At 48.0% G+C, this 26,568-nt stretch overlaps 11 protein-coding genes across 11 annotated transcripts; 8 read left to right on the forward strand and 3 right to left on the reverse strand.

Annotated features, from left to right (window-relative positions):
* Nucleotides 1-300: 300 nt before the first annotated feature.
* On the reverse strand, nt 301-1,138 carry ONS95_006212 (uncharacterized protein; the record flags this gene model as incomplete). Its single annotated transcript, XM_058499660.1, has 2 exons — nt 301-1,021; nt 1,083-1,138. The coding sequence occupies 2 exons, from the start codon at nt 1,136-1,138 to the stop codon at nt 301-303; spliced, it is 777 nt and encodes a 258-aa protein (XP_058350704.1).
* Nucleotides 1,139-2,717: 1,579 nt separating this feature from the next.
* Nucleotides 2,718-3,674, forward strand: ONS95_006213 (uncharacterized protein; the record flags this gene model as incomplete). Its single annotated transcript, XM_058499661.1, has 2 exons — nt 2,718-2,833; nt 2,885-3,674. 2 exons carry the CDS (start codon nt 2,718-2,720, stop codon nt 3,672-3,674), a joined length of 906 nt encoding a protein of 301 aa, XP_058350705.1.
* A 103-nt stretch (nt 3,675-3,777) lies between these two features.
* Nucleotides 3,778-5,247, forward strand: ONS95_006214 (uncharacterized protein; the record flags this gene model as incomplete). The annotated part of the gene is made up of 2 exons (XM_058499662.1): nt 3,778-4,159; nt 4,218-5,247. The coding sequence occupies 2 exons, from the start codon at nt 3,778-3,780 to the stop codon at nt 5,099-5,101; spliced, it is 1,266 nt and encodes a 421-aa protein (XP_058350706.1). The 3' UTR covers nt 5,102-5,247.
* Nucleotides 5,248-5,916: 669 nt separating this feature from the next.
* ONS95_006215 (uncharacterized protein) lies at nt 5,917-7,082 on the forward strand (the record flags this gene model as incomplete). The annotated part of the gene is made up of 2 exons (XM_058499663.1): nt 5,917-6,032; nt 6,080-7,082. 2 exons carry the CDS (start codon nt 5,917-5,919, stop codon nt 7,080-7,082), a joined length of 1,119 nt encoding a protein of 372 aa, XP_058350707.1.
* Nucleotides 7,083-7,549: 467 nt separating this feature from the next.
* ONS95_006216 (uncharacterized protein) lies at nt 7,550-8,160 on the reverse strand (the record flags this gene model as incomplete). The annotated part of the gene is made up of 1 exon (XM_058499664.1): nt 7,550-8,160. Exon 1 carries the CDS (start codon nt 8,144-8,146, stop codon nt 7,550-7,552), a length of 597 nt encoding a protein of 198 aa, XP_058350708.1. The 5' UTR covers nt 8,147-8,160.
* A 1,442-nt stretch (nt 8,161-9,602) lies between these two features.
* Nucleotides 9,603-10,654, forward strand: ONS95_006217 (uncharacterized protein; the record flags this gene model as incomplete). Its single annotated transcript, XM_058499665.1, has 2 exons — nt 9,603-9,857; nt 9,908-10,654. The coding sequence occupies 2 exons, from the start codon at nt 9,603-9,605 to the stop codon at nt 10,652-10,654; spliced, it is 1,002 nt and encodes a 333-aa protein (XP_058350709.1).
* Nucleotides 10,655-13,103: 2,449 nt separating this feature from the next.
* On the forward strand, nt 13,104-15,143 carry ONS95_006218 (uncharacterized protein; the record flags this gene model as incomplete). Its single annotated transcript, XM_058499666.1, has 2 exons — nt 13,104-13,209; nt 13,282-15,143. 2 exons carry the CDS (start codon nt 13,104-13,106, stop codon nt 15,141-15,143), a joined length of 1,968 nt encoding a protein of 655 aa, XP_058350710.1.
* Nucleotides 15,144-16,048: 905 nt separating this feature from the next.
* Nucleotides 16,049-17,833, forward strand: ONS95_006219 (uncharacterized protein; the record flags this gene model as incomplete). Its single annotated transcript, XM_058499667.1, has 1 exon — nt 16,049-17,833. One exon carries the CDS (start codon nt 16,049-16,051, stop codon nt 17,831-17,833), a length of 1,785 nt encoding a protein of 594 aa, XP_058350711.1.
* An 822-nt stretch (nt 17,834-18,655) lies between these two features.
* On the reverse strand, nt 18,656-21,176 carry ONS95_006220 (uncharacterized protein). Its single transcript, XM_058499668.1, has 3 exons — nt 20,862-21,176; nt 20,063-20,814; nt 18,656-20,018 (listed from the first exon to the last, which is right to left on the reverse strand). The coding sequence occupies exons 1-3, from the start codon at nt 20,866-20,868 to the stop codon at nt 18,894-18,896; spliced, it is 1,884 nt and encodes a 627-aa protein (XP_058350712.1). The 5' UTR covers nt 20,869-21,176; the 3' UTR covers nt 18,656-18,893.
* Nucleotides 21,177-21,468: 292 nt separating this feature from the next.
* Nucleotides 21,469-23,575, forward strand: GPI17 (GPI transamidase component; the record flags this gene model as incomplete). The annotated part of the gene is made up of 2 exons (XM_058499669.1): nt 21,469-22,086; nt 22,135-23,575. The coding sequence occupies 2 exons, from the start codon at nt 21,469-21,471 to the stop codon at nt 23,461-23,463; spliced, it is 1,947 nt and encodes a 648-aa protein (XP_058350713.1). The 3' UTR covers nt 23,464-23,575.
* Nucleotides 23,576-24,722: 1,147 nt separating this feature from the next.
* Nucleotides 24,723-25,881, forward strand: ONS95_006222 (uncharacterized protein; the record flags this gene model as incomplete). Its single annotated transcript, XM_058499670.1, has 3 exons — nt 24,723-24,743; nt 24,795-25,049; nt 25,117-25,881. 3 exons carry the CDS (start codon nt 24,723-24,725, stop codon nt 25,879-25,881), a joined length of 1,041 nt encoding a protein of 346 aa, XP_058350714.1.
* Nucleotides 25,882-26,568: the final 687 nt, after the last annotated feature.

A 26,568-nucleotide genomic window follows, 5' to 3' on the forward strand; every position in this document is an offset into this window, starting at 1 on the left:
GGTTTACAGTAGCGAGCCTATTTTTAGCGTCTCCCTAAATCTCGCTTACAATTTCTATTTCATCGTGATTTCGAGGTTTGGCCCCCAAGCTTCCTTTCATCAGTCACCACCGAGCCTCTTTCAGAAGACAACCTAATGATCGCAGCATCTTCTTCGGGTTTATGTGTTCGAAAGCGCATTCGAGCCTCAGTATCAAATTTCAAATTTCGAGAAGGAAGGTGAAAACTTTTCTGTCATTCCATTCTACCGAAGTCAAAACAGTGGTCTTCGGAGTCTCACTCATTTTCTGTCATCGCAACTCTACCTGTCATTTCTTGTCAAGCCTGCGTGTCTCTCAGCTGAGTTCACCCACGTGGTATTCCACCCTTCTTCACCAACACCACTGTTGGGGGCTGCCTTTTCCGAGTGGGTTTGGTTATCAAATTGTGCACCAATACCCGAAAGATCCTCTCCCCAGTCGATCATGTCCCGATCATTCCTTCTCACATGCATGTAGCGTTCCCGATCTAGTACCCAGTACGTCAAGCCTCGATAACTGTGTTCTTGGGTGCCGAATTCAGCTCTCATGGAGTCATTGAATTCCTGCGAGTCTTTTGGTGTTGGCCGAAGCTGAGTGTAGCTGGACTGCAATCCAGCAGGAGAGTGGTAGTTGCCGAGCTGCTGGTATTGAGGTGAAGGATATTCTTCGAAGTAAGCCATGGGCGTGTTGAAAACGTTGTCTTCTGCCACTTTGGTATGCAAATATGGCGGCAATTCGACATGGAGTTCGTCGAGGCTGGCTGAGACCTGACTGGCCTGGTGTGCACGAGTCGTGTTAAGGTCAACAGAGCTTCGGGGCAGAGCATGGCGTCTCTTATGCTGGTGCAAAGCGTGGGTTGTGAGGGCATGATAGCTCGATGCGATAGCATGAGATACATGGGATGCGTTGATCAAATGCGAAATGTCAGAGGCATATGTGGTGGTGTCATTGTAACCTGGGCCAAAGAGAGTGGAGGCGTTATCTGCGGAAGTGGAGGAGGCCCTGCTCATGAGTGGTCAGCCATATCCGAGCACAATATCTTAAGGAGGTGGTAGCCACATACCGAGTCAAGTGGCTTGTGCGTTCGACCACTTTGGGCTGTTGCTGAGATGGCTTCATGACTGTTGCGATTGATATAAGTTGAAGTAGTCTTGCTCTATGTATCTGAGAGAGTTGTTGATGCGCCGATGGGAGGTCGAAGAAGCGGTACAGATAGGAAAATTGGGTGGGAAAGCCATCGTGTTATATGCTCCAGGACGTGTGCTGGTGGTTCGCATTCTGTGCGCCATTATAAAGGTGCAATACGGAACATGAGGCGAGCACGACGATAAGCTTCTCTGTGCTCAGGTACTCATTCCCCGGCATGCTGTGGATTTACCAACTCGACATCATCGTGCCTACGTGGGAGAAAGGTGCAAAGTGAAGGACCAGTGTGCAAAGCTCCCCATTGCGTTACGCTGCACTTCTACAGCCAAGAGGCAGGTTCAAGGCTGGAAGTGCATGCCGAAGTTCTCGCGTGGGGAAGTCGTGGGACAAAGGTGCAGAATGCTGCAACGAGTCCATCCACCCTGGGTTGTAAGTACCGGAACGCTGGGGAAGTACCCTGCCGCCAAGCAACACATTCTCCCACACCCCTCATCAATTTGTACAACGGCTGTTTTTGTGCTCCCCACGGCGGCAGCACTTGCTAGATTTTGTAACTGACATTACATTGGACATGCAGGTGACGACTCAAGGAGGACAGACCCAGATGGCATCGGTATAATTGTGAAGGTCTAGGCTGCTCTTTTTGACTTCGTCCCTGGAGCGAGATGTTTCAACACCTGGGCTCATTCAGGGATATCACGATGGCCGATTTTAGACAGCAAAGCGTCATGCATCTGTGTGACATCCGGGTATAGATTCATCTGGACTGAGGTCTAGAGCTGGCTTAAACTCGTAACACGCATTGCACCCAAGGTGTGCGTTGGTTTGGCATCGGACATAAGCTTCAATAGCTGCGATAGAAGATATGCGTCTCAGCAGGCCCGATGTATGGCGAGAGAGTCAAATAAAGAGCAAGAAGATGCAGGCCGAGGCAGACTGTGTCAGCCTTGAATCGCCAGCCTTATGGGAAGCACTTTGGCTTTACAGTAGCCGCTCGTCACAGCCACCGAGGAACCAAATGTCTCTTGCAAATTCGAGTAACGAAGGGGTTCCGGATGCGCAAGATTGCATCCGGAAAAGTCATCACTCATCATATTCGACGTCTAGATTTTGAACCTTACGGTTCAGAACCCATGACAATCATGACTGCTATTGGCACACTCAATACCCAAGCAGACCAAAATCCTGGCTATTGGGTAGCGACTCGACGACTCAGACCGGACCTTACCGCCGAAATCTCATCCAACGGCTTCAACCCGCAACCTTGAGGAAACTAATTTAATACTGCTCTTGCATTCGTTACGCTCCGATGGTTGGTTGGCAATTTTCTGCACCTTCCTGCACCTTTCTGCACCTCCTTGGTGTGCAAGCCCAGCTGCCAAGCATGGTCAGGCTGCACCTATGGCTTACTTCCAACCCAACCTCCAGGTGCAATTGCACCTTCTCAAAGATGCAAACGGGGTGCAATCATTCAAGTATCACTCCAATTGACTTCAACTGACAAAAACGACACTTCAAGTCCCCAGCAGAAAAAATCGCCAAGTGTCGCAGAATGCCGAAGAACTGGAGTAGTCATGAGGAGGATATCCGGCAGCTCTACATGGTGGAGGGAAAGCCTCTGAAAGTAGTTCGCGATATCATGGCTGCAGACCATAAGTTCGAGGCATCGTGAGTAGCATGGTTGAAATACGCCTTGGGATACTTGCTGATGTCATTCAGCATTCGAGCTTATCGGATGTATTTTGAAAGCTTAGGATGGAAAAAGAATACCTTTGTTAAAAGTCGACGAGCCCAGAAAAGAAGTGTTCGCTGCGTCACCACTCCAATCCCTACAGGCACAGCAGTCTTCACACCTGAAATTTCGCAGCCGAGAGTAGCATCTCCAAGACAGCTGCCTGGCACCTTTCAACCACAAGTCATCTCAGATATCGATTTTGCAACCCAGGAACGCTTTGCTGCCCTTTATGGCATCACTCTTCCTCTTGGCGTAACAGATGCGAAGGACATTCTGTCGTTAGTTCAATGGGCACCACCAGCCGTTGGGCTACAGGCGTTACTGCTCAAATGGCAGTCTGGCGAATCCTATCTGAGAGCGTCTCAAGACCTCATCCTGGATAACCATTATCGTTTTGATGTTCAATTTAAAACATTCTCAGGAGGTACTATCTTTCAGCTGATCGAAGAGAGGGTTGATATCTACGAGAGACTACAACTAGGAAGAGCGTGTATCGAGGCAGATCTAGAAAGTCGCGAGTCGCAAAGGCAACAATATGTCAACGGGATATATCCAAGTCCAGACTTCCAACCTATCGATTCAGAACCATTTTGGGAAACAGCTTATAAGGCTACATATTGGGCCGATGCCAAGCGTATTCTTTCTGCCGCGGCAGATTCCAGTAACTTCGCATCGCACTTGGTGTTGGAGAGCGCACTCTTCGTTGTAGGCGAAAGCTTTTTCAAGAGATATAGAGAGCAACTCGACAGTCTCAGAGGCCGTTGCTTGGTCTAATTACATGGAGCTTTTGGATGATCTCAGTGGCCCAATGATGGATGTCAGGCTGCCTTGGCATAAACATGCGATGAGCATCCTCGAATGGGGCAAAACAGTAGCCATGGAAGAAACCGCACATCTACGATTGCTTCTCAAAGCCGCGGAAGAAAGCAGAGACAGAGCTCTTGGAGCCGACAAATTGTATACATCAATCGGCACAAACACGGAAGCACTGCAGTATGATTCTGTGGGAACAAGTATAGATATTCAGATGTTCTTCCCTGCTGGCACTAGCATGGACTCCGAACCATATGAATCAACTGGCATGAGTACGGAAACCGTAGGGAACGAGGTGGACTGCATTCCAGGTATGCCGATATCTCACTTTGTTAGTCATGATTCATGTACGACGGCTACTGATAGCGCGCTAAATGTAGGGAGTTCAAGCATTATCGAGGATCCGGTGTCTCATGAAATGATTGCAGATGTTGTTTTACGGACAAGTATGCACCAACTCCTTGAATGTATTCAAAGGCAGAATGGTAGTCTGACCCAGTACAGGCCACGAACTTAATGGGAGACGTTCCGAGAGCCAGTTCTTTTCACCAGACCCTCCAACATATTGCCCAAGCAGCCCTGTACACAGTCCAGGGAGCCAAGTGAGCCGCTCTACAAGCCCGATAGGCGGCCGCCGTAACCCAGATCCGTTTGGCTCATTGTCCATCTCCCCACAACCTGCTACGCCATTGGATTACATGGATGAATTTGAGATTATTGATTGTTCTCCCTGCCAAGCTGTTCGCTGTCTCCACAAATTATGGGCCTCAGGGAGATCTATTCAGTCCCACATTCACTCCCTCCTTGGGAGAGACGGCTTCGACATCTCCTTGTTCTGTCCTTCCTGCAGTGATCCTGAGAATATTTTTGATCTAATCATTCAGATCTTTACGCCAGCTGAGAGGATACCATTTACAGCGAAAGTACTTAAAGCCTGCAGATGGTTTCCCAAAGATCGATACCATAGTAAGTCGCCGAGCTATAAATGGTGGCTTAGTCTCTATACGTCCATCACTGTAGAAACGTACCAAGAAGGGCTTGACCTTCAACCCATACACTTACAAAAAGTCATGTCCGCCGATGCGATCAGCCTCCTCATCAACTGCACAACTTTTGTTGTCGCAACGGATTTACTTGAACGATTGAAGTCCAAGATAAGCCGTGGTCAGTTACTTGCTCTCCAACAAAGAGATTCTAAGGATAATATCTTCTACGAAGCTAAGTTTGACACGCACTGTGAGGAGTATGTGAAAATGCTCGAAACATTGAAGCGCCAAAAGGCAGCTAATACCGAGATATGGGACGAGTTCTTAATAGAAATGTTGAAATGGGAGATCTGGGAGCGACGATGGAGGTTTTATAATCTATGCAAGAAGAATTATATTTGAGTTGCGATTCTCAGAAAGATCAGCTGTATTATTTACGAGGTTGACTGCCACATCTTCCTTCACTTGATCCACTCTCCAGCATGTGTTCGCAAGGAAGTAGGTATGCATGTCCCTCAAAGTTGATGTTGACTGAGGCTGAATCTCTTCAATTTGGCAGCATAGATCGCTTGTATTCAAAATATCACCATTGAACTAATCTCCTAAGGTAAGAGATATTATGTATTTTCACATGGCGTCGCAATAATCTGCCGAATCGCCAAAGGAATATTTTTTCCATTTTCTAACAATGACTCTTCGATGCCGGGGCATTGCATGTGCCAGTGAGTGACTAGTCTGTACCACCTACCAAGAAAAATGGTATTTGCATTGTTTCGGCATCCCCTCCCCTAGACCAGTCATCACCACCGGATCGTACACCCTGGGAACGCTGCTTTTCCCAGCATGCAAAACCAATACTTCTCAACCATGCCACGGCGTCCTTGCAGCACGTTACCGCAAATCAGGGCCGGCGCTGAGCCCCTGCGTGGGATGAAAGTGCAACAGACCTATCAGTGTGGGGGGTTCTTCGCCCGCCTGATGTTGAGACTTCAGCCACTGAAAACCACAACCTGCAGCTAATGCGCGATCGCTGCTGTACCAGAGATGAGGCACATGGACGGACAAAACTTGCTCCAGGGGCAGGTCTCACCTGCTGCTTTCTCATATTTGGTGATTTTCCGTTCCGTTCTTGTTCCCGGGTATCCCCATCATTCGCCAGGTCTATCTGGTAAAAAGCTCCCGAGATTCTATTCAAGTGATCATTAAAAGTCAATATCATGCCCAAAAATTGGGATTCCCACAAAGATGAGATTGAAAATCTTTATATAAAGCAAGGGTTCACTCTGGGAAAGGTTCGAGATGTTATGACTCGCGAACACAATTTTACAGCCTCGTCAGTTTTATCAACTCATTCCAATTTATCCATCTAACACATATTAGGGCTCGATCTTACAAAATGAAACTCGATGAGTGGAAGATGTGGAAGTACAGGTCGAAAACAGGCGACCAAAGTCATCACTCGAATTTCGATTCGAATACGCCAGATGCAACCCACTCGCCACGCAATCTGCCAGAGAATGAGTACATTCAGAATTCGGTCAATGAGAACTGTAGCAGCAGTTTGAGCTCCCTATCAACTCAATCAGAAATCCACTCTTATATATATCAACCATTTTCACCTGTCACGACATCCTCCAGTAGTTCATCAGTAACTCACTTCGCTGAAAGTCCAAGTCATCGTTCATCAATGTCACAAGATCTCTCTGGACTTTCAATAAAAGAGACCCCTCTTGTCAACTCATCCCTGATGTTCTTCTCAACCAGAACAGATTCCGAAAGCCTCCGCTTATTATCGATGTCTCCTGAGCTAGCACCCCGCGCTCTGGAAATCCTGCTCCGAAACTGGGAACCAGGTGGAGAGTACTTCAAGTCCGCCATCCGTTTCCTACAGCAGAGTAATTACTGCCAAACGATTGTGGCGGTAAACTGGACCCGGTGGAGCCACACAGACGAGACTCTCTTCGACCTAGTCGAGGAAAATGTCCTCGACGACGAGCAACCGCAGCTATTCCTGGCCCTCCTTACAGCAGACATGAAATTCGGACACGGGCTGGCCCAGCTGAATGCTCCATGGGCACATTCCTGGCGCTTAGCCACACAACAAAGAGACTGGGGTCGTGCCAAAGACTACATGGCGGCTATGGGAGTTCAGCATCTGTTCTGGCAATGCGCCTTTGTTGTGATCGCCAAGAGTTTTCTGGAGCGGAATAACTCTCGGATCTGTGGCTGGGGGCCCGGAATTCCGTTTTGTGATGATGCCCATAGACAGATTTGTGCCATACTGAATGACTGCCGAGATCACGGGTTGGGGACTGGTTCCTGGTCGTATGCGCATCTTTGGAGTTGTATGAATGAGGAGCAACTACGGTACTTGTTTGCTTAGCGAAATTCGCTGGATGCTTGAGGGTTAGTGATATCAAAGAGTATAGATCACTTACTTATTTTGTTGGTTAGTGTGGTTATTATCATTTAGATTTGTCGCGTCAACGTAGAAGAATATTTCGGGTGTTTTTTCTTGAAAGGGAATGTATTGCTTTGGTGTGTGTATCTGTCTTGCTCTTCTGTTCTCCTTGGGAAGTCTGATTTAGCTCTTCTGGATGATGTCTAGTTGCTGGATGGGAGTATTTACCTCTATGATTTTTGTTACCTTGTCGAAAGGCATGCTCATTTGTAGTCGAGGTGCAGAGCGGATCAAGTCCAAGTTCCAGGTTGTGTTGACACCTTGCCGGCTAACACTTCTTCCTAGTTTTTCAATGTAATTACTCAGTAGACTTGAGCAAGATATTGTGTCGACGTCAGAGTAGTCTCGTTTCAAGACTTGGCTCAACTGGGACTTAGACTCCAGCTCCCTCAATCATTGTCGGGGTGGAAATGACGATGACGAATAGTACTACTCGGACCTGGTCCTCGGCAAACATCGGCGTGATGCTGTCTGTCTACAGGGAAAGTGGTGCTTCTGTTCAGGTCGACATCCCAGAATTTCTGGTGATTCTGAACCAAATTCATCGTTCCCGCACGAATTTTCTTGAAAGTAGTGGTGACCGATCTCTTCAAGCCTCCTGTCATTCTTCTCGCGATGTTCTTGCCACCATCAACCGCTTTCTTAAAGGTCTCGGATGGTTTAATAGCAGGGATATTCTCGATTCCCAATTCCTGAGCTCTGGCACCATCAATCGCTTTCTTGAAGGTCTCGGATGGTTTGATACAAGGGATATACTCGATTCCCACTTTCTGAGCTCTCTCACGCCCGCGTTCTTCCTTGACACAATATTTGCATTTGAAGGTTCGGTACTGGGGTGATCCTCCACGTTCGTAGTCAGGACATTGATCACACAGGCCGTATTCACGACCATCTTTGATTGCTTTTCTTTCCCGGTCACAATAGAGGTACTTCATCATCCCAGTGGGGTGTCCACACAGGTACAACAACTGGGGTCCTTGACACATATTGGCGATGGATATCTGAATTACAGCGTCTTTTGTGAGGAGCGCTGTGTTTATACTTGTTGATGAGTATCAGGATTGGTTTGAAATATAGAGAAGTTGATAGGAATGGTTCCCAAGACCGTGTCGGCATTATATAGCAACGCTAGCATGCTTGTTTTATGCACACAAAATCTGTTACTTGTTCTTCATCTGTCTGGTATAGTACAGAGGCGACTCATATTTTCCTTGTGTATAGTGGTTCTCAGACTTGTTCTGAACATAAGACAGTTCCGAGATTGGAGCAGCCTTCCAATTCGTTGACCGTCGTAGGAGGGCAGTGGCTCATCCTTTGTAGAGTCTTTTGTTCTCGAGATTGTGATTGTCACTCAGTTTGGTTGGTTCGTGGTTATAGCAGGGTTGCAGTTGATTGATGTATATTTCGTTTAGCAAGTGAACTTTCTGTCTAGGAAAGTCACCATCAGCAGTCTCCATAGAAGCACATCTGATACCTACATGACACTACATCTATTCTTATTCTTCTTGCGGTAGTCAATGCGGTTTTGTGTACATTTGAAACAATATGGTTCCTTACTCTGCACGATCAATTTACAGTCATCTTTCCCCCTGGCGGAGCGTCGCTCGTGGATCGGTCTCTCCTCATGCTTGCAATTCGGATGCCCTCGGCAAGTTTCGTCGACGACAATATCAAAGTGATTGCAACTTCTGTAAGTGACCTTTATAAGATTACACATGATCAGTACCGAGCTGGTAGTAGGGTAAGATGTTTGGCGTAGGTAAATGAAAAAATAGATTTGTGGTTGTTGACGAACGAAGGTCTGGACATTTAATGGGAAAAGATTCCGACTGTTCTTCCGGCTCTCTTTGCTGACAAGCCTCAGGGTTTACTCTGTTTGATTTGCTTTGTTCTGGTGTACCAATTGTGCTTAGTCTTTCAAGTTTCTAGACGCCTTGTAATCCATGGTCCAGATTATTCTTAGGGAGTCACGGAAACTGGAGAATTTCGCACATGAAAATCAGGCGGCGCTGACGCTCCCATGTATCAACGAAAGAACATCGAGGCTGTCGACAGTAAACTGGACAGGTTTTTTGACGACTGCGTAAGAAGGAAAACGGCGGGGTTTGCTTCAGCTGTGAGGATATTTTGGCGACTTCTCGGCAACGGAAGCTTCATGAGCGATTAATGTAGCCTTTAGCTTATTAACGTGCCCGCACTGCCAGGAAGTGCAAGCTAGGTAGCTTTCCCCATGCATAACTTGTTTGGAGCCAATGATCAGGTTGAGGTTTTGATGGAAGACTTGGTTTCAGTGGGAGTTAGTGAGATATGATTCTCGCTACATTTTAATTAAAGAGAAAATGTTGTTGGAGGTCCCCTTCTTCAAGAATGATTTCTATTAATCTGCACATTAATTCTTTGCAAACAATCTGTCTTTGTCAAGCAGGAGTGCTTTATCGTCAAATGATTGTGGTGAACAACTCCCTTTGTGGAAGACGGGATGCGGACAAAGAAGTGCTGTCTCTACACGTTCATTACACTTTTGTAAGAACAAGCTCTATTTCGAGTGTCGAAGTTGTCGACTCTCGGAAGAAGGAGAACCACTTCAATCGACTCGTCAGTTTGAGTTGTGGCCACGCTATGAAAGCGCTGGTCTGGCCATCCCTACGCCGGGCTCAGAAGACACTTATCGGAAGCAGCTTTATGATCGTTGGACGAGTACGGTGATGCGGTATTGCAGGAGACAACTGACCAAAGACTTTGACAAGCTTCTTGCTATCAAGAGTGTCGCAGCGGAAATGTCAATGAGAATCGCTGATACATATATTCCTTTCGCAGGTATGTGGAATGGTAATCTACACTTCGATCTTCTTTGGCGAGCATTGCGGGATCTCTCAAAACCGGAACAATATCGCGCACCATCGTGGTCATGGGCAGCCATGGACGGACCTATCAACTGGGTGAACGATCTCATAGATGTACATCAGAACCACACATGGTTGCAGAGACTGCCGTTCAGTATAATTGATTTAGGAGAATCTGGACTCGGAGTTGATAGGCCATTTTTGAAGGTCAGAGCATTACTTGTGCCTGTTGCCTTCATCGAGGAATGTGATCACGACGAACGATGGCTTTACGGGACACGGATCCTGCCTTACGACATCTGCATTCAGAGCAATAAATCGACAGTGGAAGATCAAGGAAAGAACATAGAATCACTTTCGCTTCAGGATAGTTTTCTAAGTGATATCAATGACGGTGTCATCAAAATTGCAGAAGCTCAGTTAGACCTGGACGATACGGATAACCTGACAAAATCACCCCGGAAGCTATTCTATCTACACATCCAGCATACTTGCCGCTGTACTGGTCTAATCTTGGAGCAAGAGGATGAGAATATCGAATTGTGGAAAAGAGTTGGAGTTGCCTCAATATGTAAGACGGCACCATATAGTCCATTTTGCCCTGAGTTTTTCGAACAGCACCTGGAATTACGGGAGGTTACTCTCGTATGAAAAAATCTGTACACAGTAAACAGGTATTTCGCATCACTCCTGCTTTGCTTTGTTGATTGCATTCTGTTTTTCCTGGCGCATCACATTGAGGAGAGAGGCAGTGGGGGTGGGGATAATGTTGATGATGATCACAGTGGCCAGCCTCCACCATTGTACCTACATGGAGACAGATTCGAAGAAACAAATTTTTGTTGAAATGGAGCTAATTATTCTCTCTCTCTCTTCTGGGATCCAGTCCCACGGAGCGAGTGCTCACTAGCATTGCTTGTCAATTTTCTGTGTGCAGGTTGTTGAAACTCTCTTTCAAGACTTTCCAACGATGGCGAATATTCTTCACTGCACGTTTGTATAAGCTCGGAGGAATTTTATGCCTAGCACATGCAAATTCATAGTAGCGAGGTGGACACTGTTGGAAATCAGGGCACCGTCGTGGTATGAAGCCATACCCCTCACCAGGATACATGAAGCAGTGTGTCAATGGCTGTGCGACACATCCACAACCGTTGTAAACTATAACTTCAGCAAAACACATGCTCGACGTTGGAGGCAGTACTTACTCAAGCTAAATGTATATATGGAAGAGCGTATTGAAGAGTGGATCTGTGCCAGATGAGGATATTATTTATGTCATCTTGAAGATGGCTGTCGTGATCCGTTCAGCTGTCTTTGAAATTGACAACAAACGAAAGATCTTGAAGCCAAACAGGACTACATTGTGAGGAACAATTGGTATTTATCCTTGAATCTAAATTCAGACTTGCTCCTTTGTCTAACCCCACAGCTTCCCAGTTGTGCCTGACCTGTTCTTTGACTGGGCCCTTTTCATTGTCTAAGCACTTTAGTCACACCAGTTCACAGAAAATCCAAGCGGGGACAGTCCATCATACCCCTGCAGCTCATTAATTTGAGTATTCAACATGCCGGCCAAAGTTTAACAAAAGCTATTGTCCTGTAGCGCGAGGTTAGGGTTAATGGCCTTGAGCTCAAAAGCGCAATTAACCTAAATGATTCTAAGTCTCAGAGTGCAATAGAATCCATTTGCTATGTGTATGTAATTCCAGTTTATTATCCTTTTTAACTAGCTTTCGCTGCTATATAAGACAGTCTACTACTCTTGAATGCGACTTTATAGTAAACAGGTTTGTAGCCTTTACTCTCTTGCTATAGCGTGCTATCCTCGTATATCGATAAGATCGACCCCTCTTTAGGTATACCTTCCGATAGATATATTACTCGTAGTTTATACTTCACGACTAAGGAAAAACTTCAAAAACCTCAGCTAGCTGATCCTTATACTTAGCAACTACGCTCTCCGAAGGGGAGGACTCTCTTGAAACTATAAGATATATACTCTTTCGCTAGAGTCTACGATACCTCTAGCTACCTAACTCATATAACTCTCTTCGACTTAATAGGCTACTTACACTCCCTTAATCTCTTCCGTAGAATATAAACGAACCTTTCTTAATCGATATAAACGAGGCGGAGAGGTACGCTTATTACACGAGTTATTAGTAGAAGAAACGGAAGTAACTCCTTGTTACGCGACTATATCTGGGAACCCTCCTCCGAGTCCTGCCTTTCCTCCCCCCTTACCGTGACTATAGGATAGAACCTATTCCTACCCCTCCTTGTTATAGCCTTGTTCTAAGGTCGACCTTTTACGAAGCGCTCTTCGGAGGTTGTGTTTCGTATCTGTATTGTCTCGATCATCGGTATACTATATGTAAGAGAACAGCAGGTCGTTTGACTTAATCTTAGCTTCCTAAAGGAGTTGATAGCCTGCACCACGTAGAGGTGTTGAGTCGTCGCAGGCCGAATCTATTTGCTATAACAATGCTCGGCATTAAAGTGACATAGAATCCTGTTATTGTATCGTAGTTTTCATAGGCAAACAAAAGCCTCTGGAGCCCCAGGTACTGTACTGGAGAATCAAGGCTCTTGCGCAACGCTTTGTGGAAAAAGCAATTTTAGGCTCAATTCATTCCCCGCATCATGGCCGCTTTGAACTCATGAAGACCCTGCCCTGTGATATCAAAACGGGCAAAGACACCTAGGTGGAACTTTGTTGTCTCGCTTAACCTTCTTCGGCTGGGCTTGGAGACTGGTAGAATTGACTGGTAGAATTGAGATTAAGGGGGATCACGTGTGCACGCCAAACACTCAGTTCTTTGTTCTACTTTTCGCGACGCGCTCCAACGCGACGGCTTTGGTTTTCAGATCGCGAGTCCTTTGTATCTTTCTCTCCAAGTTCCCCATCATATTTACTGCGTTTACATAGCATCATGAGTCTCGAAAGGAGTATATCTCCAGAATTGGAGGATCTGTACATGCTCGAAGATTTAGCGAAGCAACATGCGAAAGAGCTAGCCGACCTCCAAGTTCTCCAGAATTTGGAAATCAAGCACGCGAAAAGAGAGCAGAGCTTCGGGCGAAACAGGAAGCCGAAATGGCACGCAGAAAACGCGAGAAGGAAGCAAAGTTGAAATCGGTATCAAAACTGAGTCGTGGTCAAAAACGATGTCTAGAGACTGTCGATATACCATTGGAGCCAGGTGAATTTCATCAAGATTTGATCCAGTGTCCCCTCTTAATACACAGCGTTGGAAGCTGATTGCCAAACACAGTGACACAGGATTTAACTTCCACGAGTGTCAAGCCAGAAGATTGCGAAGACGAAATTGTCATCGTTTCACCATGCAAAAAGAGCAGACATGATATGAAGGCATGTTGGAGGAGGAGTAAAACACCAACCGCAGGCCCATTAACGCGAGGTTTGGATGTCACCCCAAACACTGCACCGACAACAGCCGGTACTGAAATGCCAATTTCTCAATTACATATTGGCCTGTCGCAAGCGGATTTTGATCATGGTTATGTCGGACAACATCAACGTCAGGCAAATGGTCTCCCTCAACTGAATCATGGACGGCCTTTGTCACCCATGATCGATTCCCCGAGTCTATTTCTGTCGCCCCGTCAGTCCGAACAGCCTGAGAATATGGAGAACGAAAACTCATCACACCACTCACCAGACACTGCCATCAAATCCGAGCTTGCATGTTCGGATGTACCATGTCTTGAGATCAGTAACCAGCAATCCGGATCATTCCAGCAAGAAGCCCCTAATCAGATGGATCAATTTTACCCACCATATATCACACGAAATGTTCCCACTCCTCCAATATCTCCGACTCCAGTCGCTCAAAACGACAACAGTGTCGTAGCTGTGGAGAAATTGTCCTCGTCAATAAAGGACTTGCCTCTCCCTGTGTCTCCGCCGTCCCTAAACTTATCCAATCCCCAAACCCCGGTCGAATACTCCTCTCTTAAAGATCCACCCAATGAGAACTCCCTTCAATCAATATCTACAATTACTCTTCAAAGCCCAGTTTCTGGAACCGCGGCACCAGTCCAACAAATCGCCGAGAACGACCCTAAATCACCTGCCTCTGAGTCGGAGAAGACATCCCTCCGGTCGGCTCCCAAAACAGTCACTCAAACATTAGTGGAATCGACAACAACTGCACCATATCACCAAGATAAACTGTCAGAAAAGACGAAGTCGGCACGGAAGGTACCAGCCGCCCGCTCGCAACAACCTCCAAAACAGACCTCTAATAAACGAGAATCCTTGCCCAAGGTAGTGGCGGCAAAGAAGCAACCAACATTACAGCAAAGCTCTGATGATACAGATTCTCTCACAAGACAGTGTTGTGGTATTGATCAATCAGTGCCACTTGCTGGAGCTTCAGATACGCTCCGAGAAGTGCGAGTTGCTGTCATACCCCTTGTGTCCGAGCCGTCCAATGAGCCCGATTGGTCTCCTAGAACAACAGCTCCACCTCAATCAACGCTGCATCGAATTCTCAGGGAAACAGCCTCACCACCGACGGTCCCTAGTTCATCCATGTCAAACCTGCTTCCATGTCAACCGGCAACCTCAACTCAAGACCATCAAGTTCGAAGTGATACTATTTCTTCGCTACCAAGCATCACTCAAAGAGCACCAGTCGCACCCATGATAACAACTCCAACTATTATCCAGAGTCACGATGCCGAGGATCTTGGTTCTCCAAAGACAATAGAACAGCCTACAAGCAAAACACCTATGTTCACCATTCGAGGCGCAGCAAATGGTCCCATAGCATCAGCAAACCAGAAGTCATCAGATTCCCTGACGCAAAAACCTCCATCAATTGAAGATACACCTACCGAGCCGCGTTACCCAAAACTGGCTCCCAAGAAACGACTCTCCAAAGCAGATCCAGTCCAGCCTGGATGCAACCGTCAGCTGAAGCCCCTCCCACCATTCAGGAAATCATCGACGGAACACTATCCCCAGCTCACGAACCTGCCGATAGATGCTACAGAAACAGCAAAGAGAATATCGGCATTGCCAATCAAACGAGAGCTTCGCCTCCGAGCCAAGAAGAGGCTCGTTGGCTTGAACAGAGGGGACGCTAGCCTAGAAGCAACACTCGGATAGCTGAGAGGGGATATCGCTACGAGATGTTGTGGTCGTTGCACTCGCGGAAAAGGTAAAGGACCATTCCAAAGCTGCATCGTCGTCCCGGGTGAATTTGGTGGCGCATGCTGTAATTGTAGGTATCTCGATGAGGGTGGCGAATGCCCTTTAAACGGTACGCACCCCTGTTGTTAAATGGTGTGTGGCACGTGTAGGGCTAATCGCGATTAGTCAATGGTATCGGCGTCGGTGCTCCACGACGAGGCTCAGATTGGAAGTCATCGATCAGGCAGGAAAATGAAGTTGCCAGCCACATCAACCAGAGAAGAGTGGAGCTGTTCCCAGGCAAGAGGAGTAACGACAGCAACAACAATAGCAACAAGCCAAAAATTGATCTCACTATCGGGCACGATGATAGGACAGTCGCGAGATGTGTAGATCTCATTAGTCCAGCTACAAGTTCTACTACTCTTCCCAGAGCCTGCTGGTGAGGTATTTGCAAAGTTAGCCAAATAGATAAATTACTGCAAGCGTTGTTTACTTTGGCCTAAGCGAGGGCCCACTTTCCCCAAAGTCCGAGTCTGCGGTCCTCATTTAGGCGCTAAAGAGCCAATCAGGCATCTCAATAATAAATCATATTGCGCTAGCAAAGTTTTTGCTATTAAGGCGTCGCACTGTGTTTACTTAACGCATTTCTTGCTGCCCACTTTTCCCTCTTCCTGCAACAACAACATCATATTCGATCTCCCAATTTCATATCAACAAACAATTTGCCGCTCCCTCCATTGCCCCTTTGCTTCTCGTTCAAAAGAGGACTCCCATCGAGCAGCAAATAGCATCCACACAGGCTTAGCCGCAGGTTCGTTCCCAACTTCGCACTGTTGTAGCCATCTTGCTTCCGATCTACCGTGCAGTAGGCAGCAACCATGGATCAAGAGCCTTCATCCTCGGGCGATGATTCGGAGAGCGAGTATTTTTCAATGAGCGACTATAGCGATACTAAGACCAACGACAAGAGCAGCAAAACTGCATCGAATGCCAACGGTAAAGCTGAAAACACTCCCGCAGCAATTCGACAAAATAGCAGCAAGAGCCAAGGATCCAACGCCGAAACAGAAGCCCGCCAGCGTGCAAGAATTGTACAAAGAGACCCAAAGACAAAGTTTGTATTGTGGCAACCAGATATGGGAGATGGAGACCCTCACCATTGGCCAGAAGCAAAGGTACTGTTTGATCCATTAATAATCAAGCGCAGCAAAACCAGCAAGGACTTCTGGGACCAGGCTCCCAAGTACGCGTACTACTCTGATCGTGCACTCCATGCTTTGCTTGCTTCTCCAGTGCCCCGTATCGAATATCGGAGATATGTGGGTGCGGACTTCAATCAAAGCGGAGATCTGCTCACCACAAGACTGCCACGGGGCCTTCCGGCTCTGGACTCGGAAGGTAATTTCGTACAATACTCCGAGTTTTGGCTTTGCGGGGACCGAGACAATCTTAGAGTTGATCGAAACGCATACGCGTACAAGGTGCCTGAAATTCACAGTGCCAATAGCAGCAAGTGCAAGGCCAAGGCCAAGGTCAAAGAGAAGGGTCCGGATCCGATTTGGAACCCGAGCAGCAAGGAGGCATATTTGGCACTCCACAAGCCGATTCCAATTCCAAGAGTACCAGCAGCGAACATTCGAGCAGGCAGCAATGCAGCTTCAGCAGCTCTCGCAGGCTTTGAAAATGCAGCAACAGATCATGACCTATCTCCTAATATTCTACTACCTTTGCCAGTGAGAAGAAAGAGATCAATCGGTACCGCCGAATTGCAGCAATCACTCGCCGAGCCTTCAATCAAGAGAACTCAGGATAAACCCGCGGCGAAGAAATCAGGAGCAGCAACACGTCAGGCGAGCGACCGACACTTATCAAGACTGGGTGGGCTTCCACAAAGTATCCCGCAATCGGATCCGAAGGATTCTAATGCTTTAACCCTACAAGTACAAGCATTGAAGCAGGAAAACCAGCGCCTCTTTACCCAACTGCAACTTTTTGAAGAATCAGTAAACAATTTAGACAGAATAGCAAACGATATGAAAGCCGAATTGGAAGAGGTGCGTAGAGAAAATAATTCTCTCGAAGCTCAGCTGCAGAGTGAGCAGCAAAGTCATCAGGCCACGGTAGCAAGTCACAAAACAACAGAAAAGGCAAACGATAAGCGCCAGGCAAAGCATCAGGAACAACAGCAGCAAGAGATTGCGAATCGCGATATTCGTATCCAGGAACTCGAATCGTCTGCTATAGCAAAACAGTCAGCCTTGAAAAACTCGAAGAAAAATGAAGCCGCTCTTACTACTTTATCATCAAGTTTACTTCGCGTTGTTAGTGCAGCAACGACCATCGATGAACAGACAACTGCAGACCTGCAGGCTTTCTCAAGTGATCTCACTGCTGCCCAAATCACCTTGGAAAAGGCTCTGGCAACCGGACTCATGAGTGATAAGATTTACAAGCAAGCTGCAGCAATTGAACTCGTGGAGACTCTAACTCCTGCAAATGGTGACACCACTATTCTGCCTCGGATTTTGAGTAGCATCAATACGCTCCGTGAGAGCCGCGCTGCTGCTCTTCAGGCTGTAAACGAACTCCCCGCTGAACTCAAGGAATCTGTTGCCTGTCTTGCGGATCTGCTACCTCGAAAGGATACAGAGCCACAATCTTGATCTGGCAGCAAAGACTAGAAAGATCTTCAAGAGCAGCATTCAGAAAAGCAAGCCTCTCCCGTAAGTCTCTCTTCATCCATTCACAACTATTCACAATCAAGTAAGTCCTCACCATCTTGACTTACCACTTCTCATCCACATCAACCCCATCATCTCAAATCCTATCCGTATCCTCATCTTCTTCAATTCCATCAACTAATATCTATCTGCAGTACTCTCCTCTCTCACCACCGATCTTCCACCTTCTCTATCCGAAGCAGCAAAACCCCCCACGAACCCCACCAGTCCTACCCACCAGCAACCATCATACCCAGATGCCCTTCGCACCACACCACCATCCACGCTTTCCAATCTCACGAAGCAGCAAATACCCACCACGATCTCCACCTGATGGTCTGCTCATACAAACACCACTATCGATATTATGGGAAGCAGCAGCTGCAGAGAAGCAATACCCCATACAATGGCAGAGTGGTGGAGTGGCAGATTTCCCTTTCCCAGTTCTTCCTTTCCAGTGTTATTTCCTTCCTTGTTGTTGTAATTTCCCACTGTCATTTCCTTACGCAGAGAAAGCTGGGGGAGGGACGAGAGGAGAGGAGGGAAGATAGGGGGGAGTTGTGGAATCAAAATCAAAACGGTAGTGGTTTCATTTGTTATTTCCTATGTTATTTCCCATTGAGAACGGGCAGCAAAACTGAGAGGTTGTGGATGTAGGGAGGGATGAGGAGTGGTGGGCAGCAAAGCAGAATTCAAGGAGCTGAAATCAAGGACTTGATACTTGATATGTACTTCTCGCGCGTGAAATGTGCTGAGTGAAATTGAGATTATTGTGTGATACATTCATTTATTCTAAGGCTAAGGAAATCGTAAGGAATTAGTACACGTATGGCGTGTTTGAAAGACGTCTTCGACGCGCAAAAATAAACGTGTGGTTTCGTATATCATGGCAAAGGGTATAAGAAACGCGTCAACACCCCTCCTGCGCCACTCCTATCGTCTCCCATCCCAATCCAAATTCAAATCCACTCCCAGCCATCCAAACCCCAACCCAACACCAAAACTACAACTTCACCCTTCCCCCATTCAACTCCCTCCAATCCCTCTCCCCAAACCTAACATACGTCCCACCCCTCAACCAAAACAGCTCATCCTCCCCCATCTTCCCAGGATCCACCCCCTGACTCCTCACCACATGCTTCTGCTGCTTATTCGTCCCCGTCAACTCCATCTGTTTCGTCAGCCTCAAAAAAATCGGGACCGCAAACCGCGGCAGACTAGCCTGCACATGATCCGCCAGATCTCTCAACAACCGCTCATTCGGCTCCTCAGCAAGCACAAGCGCCACGCATCCAGCGCGGCCATCGTGATGCGGGAGTTCCACGCCGTAGACGTTCGCCTCTTTGACTTGTGGGTGGTTGCCTAGAGCTTCGGAAACTTCGTTAGTGGATACGTTTTCGGATTTCCAGCGGAATGTGTCGCCGATTCGGTCGCTGAAGAAAGTTCGTCCTTCCTTGTCGGAGATAATCATATCCCCCGTCCGGAACCACGCATCGCCTTTCTCAAGGACGTCGCGCATGATTTTACCTTCTGTAGAGCCCTTGTTGCCGAAATAACCTTGGAATTTCCGCTCGATGTCTGCGGGGTCGAGTTTATATAATAGCTCGCCTGGTTGGCCTTTCTCGACGCGGATGCAGAGGCCGGTTTTGGGATCGCGTTTGGGTTGTTCGGTGTCCCAGTCTAGTTCGACCATCACTGCGCCGCCGCCGAATAGGAATGATCCGATGGTACCGATCCGTCCAACTGCTCCTTTGGAGAAATCGTTGCGGCTGTAGTTCCAGCTTGCGGATGTGCTTTCCGTGGCGGTATAGAACTCAGCGATGGCTTCGATGCCGAAACGCTCTTTGAATCGGTTCCAGATATCTGGACGAAGGCCGTTGCCAAAGGCGAGACGAACGTTGTTTTTCTTGTCGAGGTTTTCGCCTGTCACAGGATCGATTTGAGGAGGTGCGGAGAGGAGGTATCGGCAGGTTTCGCCGACATATTGGATAGTTGTTGCATTGGTGGCGCGGCATTCTTCCCAGAAGACTTTCGTGGAGAACTTCTTGCCGAGGGAGAAGGTAGCACCTGCTGTGACAGAGGTACAGAAGCCGAGGACACTGGCGGAAGAGTGGTAGAGTGGCATGCTCTGAGGGATGTTAAATTGGTACATAATTTGGGGGTAGAACTTACGGTGTAGAAAACATCGTTCTTCGTAAATGACATCCAGCCAGGGACCAAACCACTTCCAACAATGATCTTACTCCAACTGACAATCGCTCCTTTGGGAAGTCCAGTAGTTCCGCTTGTGAAGATGACGATAGCCATATTCTGGATCTTGTCGTCGCTCCTGGCGGAATCTGGTTCTCTCTTCGCCTCCATAGTTGCGATACTAGCTTCGATTTCTGGAGTAAAGACCTCGAAGCGAATCCCTGAAAGCTCGTCTTGAACTTGCTGGGAGACATTGTCGCTGACTTGAGGATCGATGAGTACCAAGTTGGCCTTGGCAACCCGAATGCAATGCGCCAATGCCTTTCCACTCAAATTGTAATTGATGAACGCAGGCTTGGCACCAATCGCCCACAGCCCAATCCACATGAAAATGAACTTTTCCGAGTTCATAAAATCCATAGCCACAATCTCCTTTGGTTTGATACCATGCACCGTCTTGAGCCATTGTCCATACTTCAGTGCGTTGTCGTAGACCTGTTTGTACGTCCAAGTCCGACCTTCAAAGATGAGAAGTGGATGGTTGGCTTGTTTGCCAAGAGCATGAGCTTCGAGGAGATAGAATGTGCTCAACCTGTCTTTCTTTTCTCGGATTGCTCCTCTGATTTGAGCTCCTAGTGCGCTGCCCAGTAACCGCCAATCGTAACTGAACCCCGTTCTGGCATTGAAATATCCCAGACCTGCTAGAGCAGCTGGTGCTGCAACAGCCAAAGGCACTGGATTCTGTCAGTGAATATCATGGAATGAGGAGAATTTTGCAAACCTGGCATTATGAAGGTTGCTGTTCCGCAATGAGTGGAAGGTAATGTTTTGTCGTGTGTCTCAGGTGTGGCAACTTAGAGCAGAACTCATCTACACTTTGACATTCCCTTCACTACTTGAGTGGTTAGGATTGAAAGGAACAGGGCTCAGGATAGAAGAGAGACAGGGGAAGGAAGTTAAAGAGAGAGGCAAGGTGAAGACAAGGCGTCATTGCCATGACCTTTCACTACCACTAAGATACCGGTAGCAAGTTCCTTTGATTTTCCGTTTGTTGGGAAGTGAAGTGAAGTGAGGACAAGCTGCTGCGTGCCTCGGCTCACGCGCGAGGTCGATCCCCAAAGCAGTCTCAGGAGGCGAAGTGGCACGCTCCCCACAACTTCATTCGCTGGCGTCCCGGAGCGCTGGGATGGACACTCGCGGGGTAGGGAGAGTCAAGACTCAAGAGCCTTGGTCGGTCAATATTACTGATGTCCGAAAGAGGCTATCTTGAAGTTGCCGAGTGATGTGAAGCTACCAGCCACCAAGGTACTTTGCGTGATGTCGAAAATAGCAGATGTATTTATGGATCGTCTGATCTAAAAGTTATGCTTTAAGTAATTTATGACGATATGGTGTGGCTGAAGCCGGTCTCCCATGGTGTCGAACTTGATCGACAAGTACCAAGGCATGCAGGTCAGAAACGAAAGTCTTGCGAAGAGAAGAAGGATGTGCTTCGCTGTGCTGTCTGTCTCTTAGAGTTTGAGCTGCTCCCGAATGAACCGGCCGGCCGGACCAACCCGCTGAAGACGAGGCTGAGGCTCCAGTCCGCCTTCCCTGAATATGCCCCACAGCGTCTCGGTCGCGTACAGTCGGCCCCTGTAACTTCCGCGTCCCGCGACGACTTGACATGGAAATGTGTTGATTCGACATCTGGCAAGAAATGCGACAATCAACAACTAGCAATGCCGACATCATCACAACCTCCAGTCGCGGCTGAAGCTGGAGTCCGGAATGATGAGAAGACTGGAGGTACGATATCAGACGAGGCGCCTGCCAATGCAGTGAGCATCGCGTCGAACAAGGAACCGCCCCCTGAATCCGCAGAGAGCATAAGGCTACGGACCTGGGTCATCTTGTCGTTCTGGGCTACAATTATCTTTGTTGGTGTGCCAATATGGTGGATGACGACGACGATACACAGGGAGAATCTGCCGCTAGATCAGATGATGGACTGGGCTGATGGGAGGGTACGATTCATGCTTCATTCGGCGATACCTCTATACTAACCTCTGCAGGCATGTCGACCAGTCTTCCCATTAAGGATATCAATTGAGGCAGATTCTCTACAGGATCATGAAGCTCAACATCTTCTGCGAACTACACAACATGCGCTGGACGATTTGAATGATTTCTCGGCGCATCATCTGCGACTTCAACTATCCCCACCCGCGAACAATTCTGTAGAGACGACAGGAGTGTCCAAGGGAACAGATGAGGAAGTGGCATTGACTATTCGACTTCTTCCAGGTGCAAGTACAGAGGCAGATCTACAATCTTATGCTCCCATCCTCGATATACAATATACCCCGAATCAGATCCCGTCCAGCTCTTCATCTTCTTCCTCACTAGGAAATTATATTGCCAATACCCTCAGAGGGCTTTTCGCCGAGGAGCAAGCAATGATCGCATACCTTCTCTCCACAAGTTCTGCTCCACCAGAGCGAAGTCCCAAGGCATTGGCTCCGGAAGTAGCAGAGTCTCTGGCAAAGTGGACAACCAGATCCATGAAGTACTCACGAACCTACCATCTCACATTCTCGCTCTTCACCCCTACCGCAGTCCCTTCGTCATGGGATATCGAAGCAGCACTGGAAGAACACATGAAACCCTTGCTAGAAAGCTTCTCCGCAATCAGTAACTTCACAATCGACACTCAAGTCCAGCTCTACGCAACACCCGGCGTAAGCGGCAATGTCCTCAAGAAAGAAGATCTCAGCGGCTTCATCAACGCAGCCGAATGGCCTCTAAGCCCTAGCATCGGCGGCGCCCCAACAGTAAACTTCATCGTCTACATAGGCGACATGGAAGTCGAAGGTGGAGGCAAGAGTTGGCTAATCCCGCAATGGGGCGGCGTAGTCATCCAATCCGACATCTCAGATCTCCGACCAGCGATGCTCATCTTTTCCAACCAACTCATGTCCCTTCTCGGAGCCCCAGAAACAGGCTCCCTCCCTCTTCGCCTCATGACGCTCGTCCGCGTCCGTAGCGCTGGTCTCCTCCTCAAAGCTAGCGGCACTATGGGCAGTCTCGCACGTCTCACGCTCGCATTACCCAGTATCAGTATTCCTCGCAGCGTAGCAGACGGTGTATACACCACCATCGAGCATCTACGCAAAGCATGTGATGGACTTGGTGGGAAGGAAGGGTTGGAGAATGCCAGGATTGCGGAAGAAGCTGCTGAGAAGGCATTCTTTGAGAAGAGTATGGTCGGGCAGGTGTATTTCCCTGACGAGCATAAAGTGGCTGTTTATATGCCGCTCCTGGGACCCATTGCTGTCCCCCTGGTGATGGGTGCTATGAAGGATATTAAGGCGTGGAATAAACGGAGGAGAGGTGTAAGGTGATATCCAGAGAGAAATGAAATCTACATTTGGCATCTTTTTGTATCTGTTTTTGCGTGAGTTTTGGCTTGTTCCTGTCTACGTCACTATTGCTGCCGGGCCAGGACTATGGGAGGTCCCATAGACGCTATCCTAAAAGAAGATTGAGTTCAAGTGAACTTTGAACTACTGATAATGATTTATGGCAGAGTAGCCACGGTCTCAGAAGTCACTCAAATATCGGAGCATGTATCATAAGACGTGCCCTCGATGGTGCCTCTGCAGTATAAGACTTTTCCTCTCTTCTCAAAGTCTCCTTGGGCTTCAGCTCTATAATTTCCTCGACCTCGACTTTTCTTCATCGTACTAGAAGTTCTCTTCAGATTCTGGAGGCTGTCTTGTCCTATCTGTCCTTCATTGTAGTCTTTCGCCTTAATTCTTTGTATCATTCACCTGTAAAACAAATTCCCGGTACATTCTCTACGTGGGTTGATAGAGAAATTTACTTTACTCAGCACCTCTTTCAATCCCTATGCCAAGCACATCTCAACTCCCTAGCACTGCACAACCCCATAACGCCGAAGTCGCTTAAGCTTAACCCACTACTTCACCAGAACTACCTACCTACCTTCACACAACCTCATCGGTAAGGTAGTACCGCGGCCATGCTAGACGCATTACACCGTACCTTACATCCAACCCTCAAGCCACTCCACACTTACGCAAACCTGCTGAATAACAAAAAGACACGATATTCTCACCCTCTTCTGGCCGTTAACGTTAAATCCTCATCTCTCCAATCATCAACACCTAACCCGCATCGCCAAGTGCTTTAAGCGAGGTTTTGGGAGTCTGCAAGATCGAGATTACTGATCACTGGCCCGGACGTTGCGAAGCAAATTGATGAAAAATGGGCTCAGGATGCCTTCTTTTGGAGCTGGGCATATGATGAGAGATGAGAGATGAGAGATGGGATGGGTATGTGTATGTAGGTATGTAGGGATGTAAGATTTGGGAGGAGAAGGGGGTGCTTTGTGATGGGATTGTGGCTTGCTTGGAAGTATGTTGTGCTGAGTGAAGGATCCGAGGCTAGGATGATGGAAGTATATATTAAGGACGGTCGCTGTTGACAGTGACGACCTCTGTCTTCAGTTGCTTAACAGCGATTCAAGTTTTAACACTTCACACTATCCCAGCTTTCTCAACTCCGCCTGAACGTCTTCCCCGACTGCTACTTTCGGCACTACACTTCAATCACCGAAAACATCACCACCACCGCAACCATGTCAGGAGAACTCATCTTCGTACGCCTCCTTCCCTCTTTCCTCCCAGTCACATCACTAACGCACTACCAGATAACCGGCGCAACCGGCTTCGTTGGCTTCGCCGTCCTTACAAAAGCCCTCCAAGCCGGCTACAAAGTGCGCATCTCAGTCCGGAAAGCAGAGCAGATCGAAACCCTCAAATCACATGTCCTGATCGCTCCTTACGTTGAGAAAGGCGTTGTGGACTTTGCTGTCGTGCCAGATATCACTGTAAAGGGAGCTTTTGATTCAGCTCTGAAAGATGTAGTTGGCGTACTGCATATCGCGAGTCCCTTACCGCAGGCGGTATGTACATCTTTCCCATCCGTCATGTTACTCCAAGGGGATGACCTCACCTGACAGACATCCCCAGACCAACGACCCAGAAAAAGACATCATCCTCCCCGCCATCAACGGCACAACCTCCCTCCTCAACTCCGCCCTCCTCCACCCCACCATCCACCGCATCGTCCTAACCTCCTCCGTCGTCGCCCTCATGTCCAACCAAGCCCTCATGTCCGGCGACCCCTCAACAACCTACACGCCCCAAACGCGCCGCTCCCCGCTCCCCACCGCCCCATGGGGGGCCGACCCCGGAGAAGCCTACTTCAACTCCAAAGCGCTCTCCCTGCACGCGACAGATACATTCCTAGCTACTCAATCCCCCAATTTCACAATCGTCAATATCATGCCTGGTTTCGTAATCGGTCGTTCGGAACTCATCACCAAATCTGAGGATCTCCTCAAAAGCACGAATGCCGTCCCATTGTCTATCATCCTAGGCGTCAAAAGCGACAAGAAACCCGCCATGATAACGCACATCGACGACGTGGCGCGGATCCACGTCGCTGCTCTGGACACGGCCAAAGTTCCCGGCAACCGCAGCTTTCTCCTCCAGAGCGGCGATGGGGGCAAGATCGTGTTTGACGATGCGTTGGAGGTGGCGAGGGAGAACTTTAGGGGGGCTGTGGAGGAGGGGATTCTGCCGCTGGGTGGGACGACGGGGAATGCGTATCAGATTGTGGAGTCGGGGGAGACGGAGGAGGTGTTTGGGGGGTTGAGGAGTTATAGGGAGGCGGTGGAGAGTGTGGTGGGGCAGTTTGTGGAGTTGAAGAGGAGGGAGTTGGGAATGGCTTGAGGTGAGGTGAGGTGAAATAAGTATTGGCTGTTGAGGTCTCCCCTGTTTTGGTGTTCAACTTGAGTGCGGCAATAGATGAATCCAGGTCGATATAAGACGACAGGACACTTATCTTACTCCTAATCGTCCTTTTAAATGACAAATCATGGAAACAAAACTCGTGTAAATATCTCCAGCTTCAATAGACACTTCCAAGCAGCCTGAGAATACCACTTGCCTCGGAATCACGAACCCCCCATCTCAGCATCACACCCCCCTTGAGAGCGCCCAAGACGGTGTCCATCAAATCAACACCATTACACTCCAGCCATCTTCACAGCAGCTTGATAATCAACCACGAAGCACGCATCAGACGCCACATGAAAGTCAACCATGTGCAAAGACTGCCGGGGTCTTGTACTGTAGTACTGTATCTCTATGTAGTACATCCAAGGGAACGGCAACAGTTGTATGAACGTGATATAGGGGAAAAGCACTAGAATATGGGAAGAATAGCATGTGATGAACTTGTTCAAACCCAGAAATACTTGAGGTCTGTTGTGGTTATGACGAAATGCAGATGTCCTTGGACTTCCTCTCAGCTCATCGCCATCACGCCAAAGATTCGAAACACGCAAATTGGTGAGTTAAAACAGACATTCCCAACGCGACAGGTCAATGATACCAGAAAGTTGACAGTCCGCGCAT

This window comes from Cadophora gregata, assembly GCF_030347475.1.
Source record: "Cadophora gregata isolate MNR1 chromosome Unknown scaffold_17, whole genome shotgun sequence".
In the NCBI taxonomy this organism is placed as follows: Eukaryota; Fungi; Ascomycota; class Leotiomycetes; order Helotiales; family Ploettnerulaceae; genus Cadophora; species Cadophora gregata.

What these genes read in the sequence shown, in the direction of transcription:
- ONS95_006220 (XM_058499668.1), bottom strand. An exon ending in AGAACGATGTTTTCTACACC is followed by an intron (nt 20,019 to 20,062) that starts GTAAGTTCTACC and finishes AACATCCCTCAG; the next exon opens with AGCATGCCACTCTACCACTC.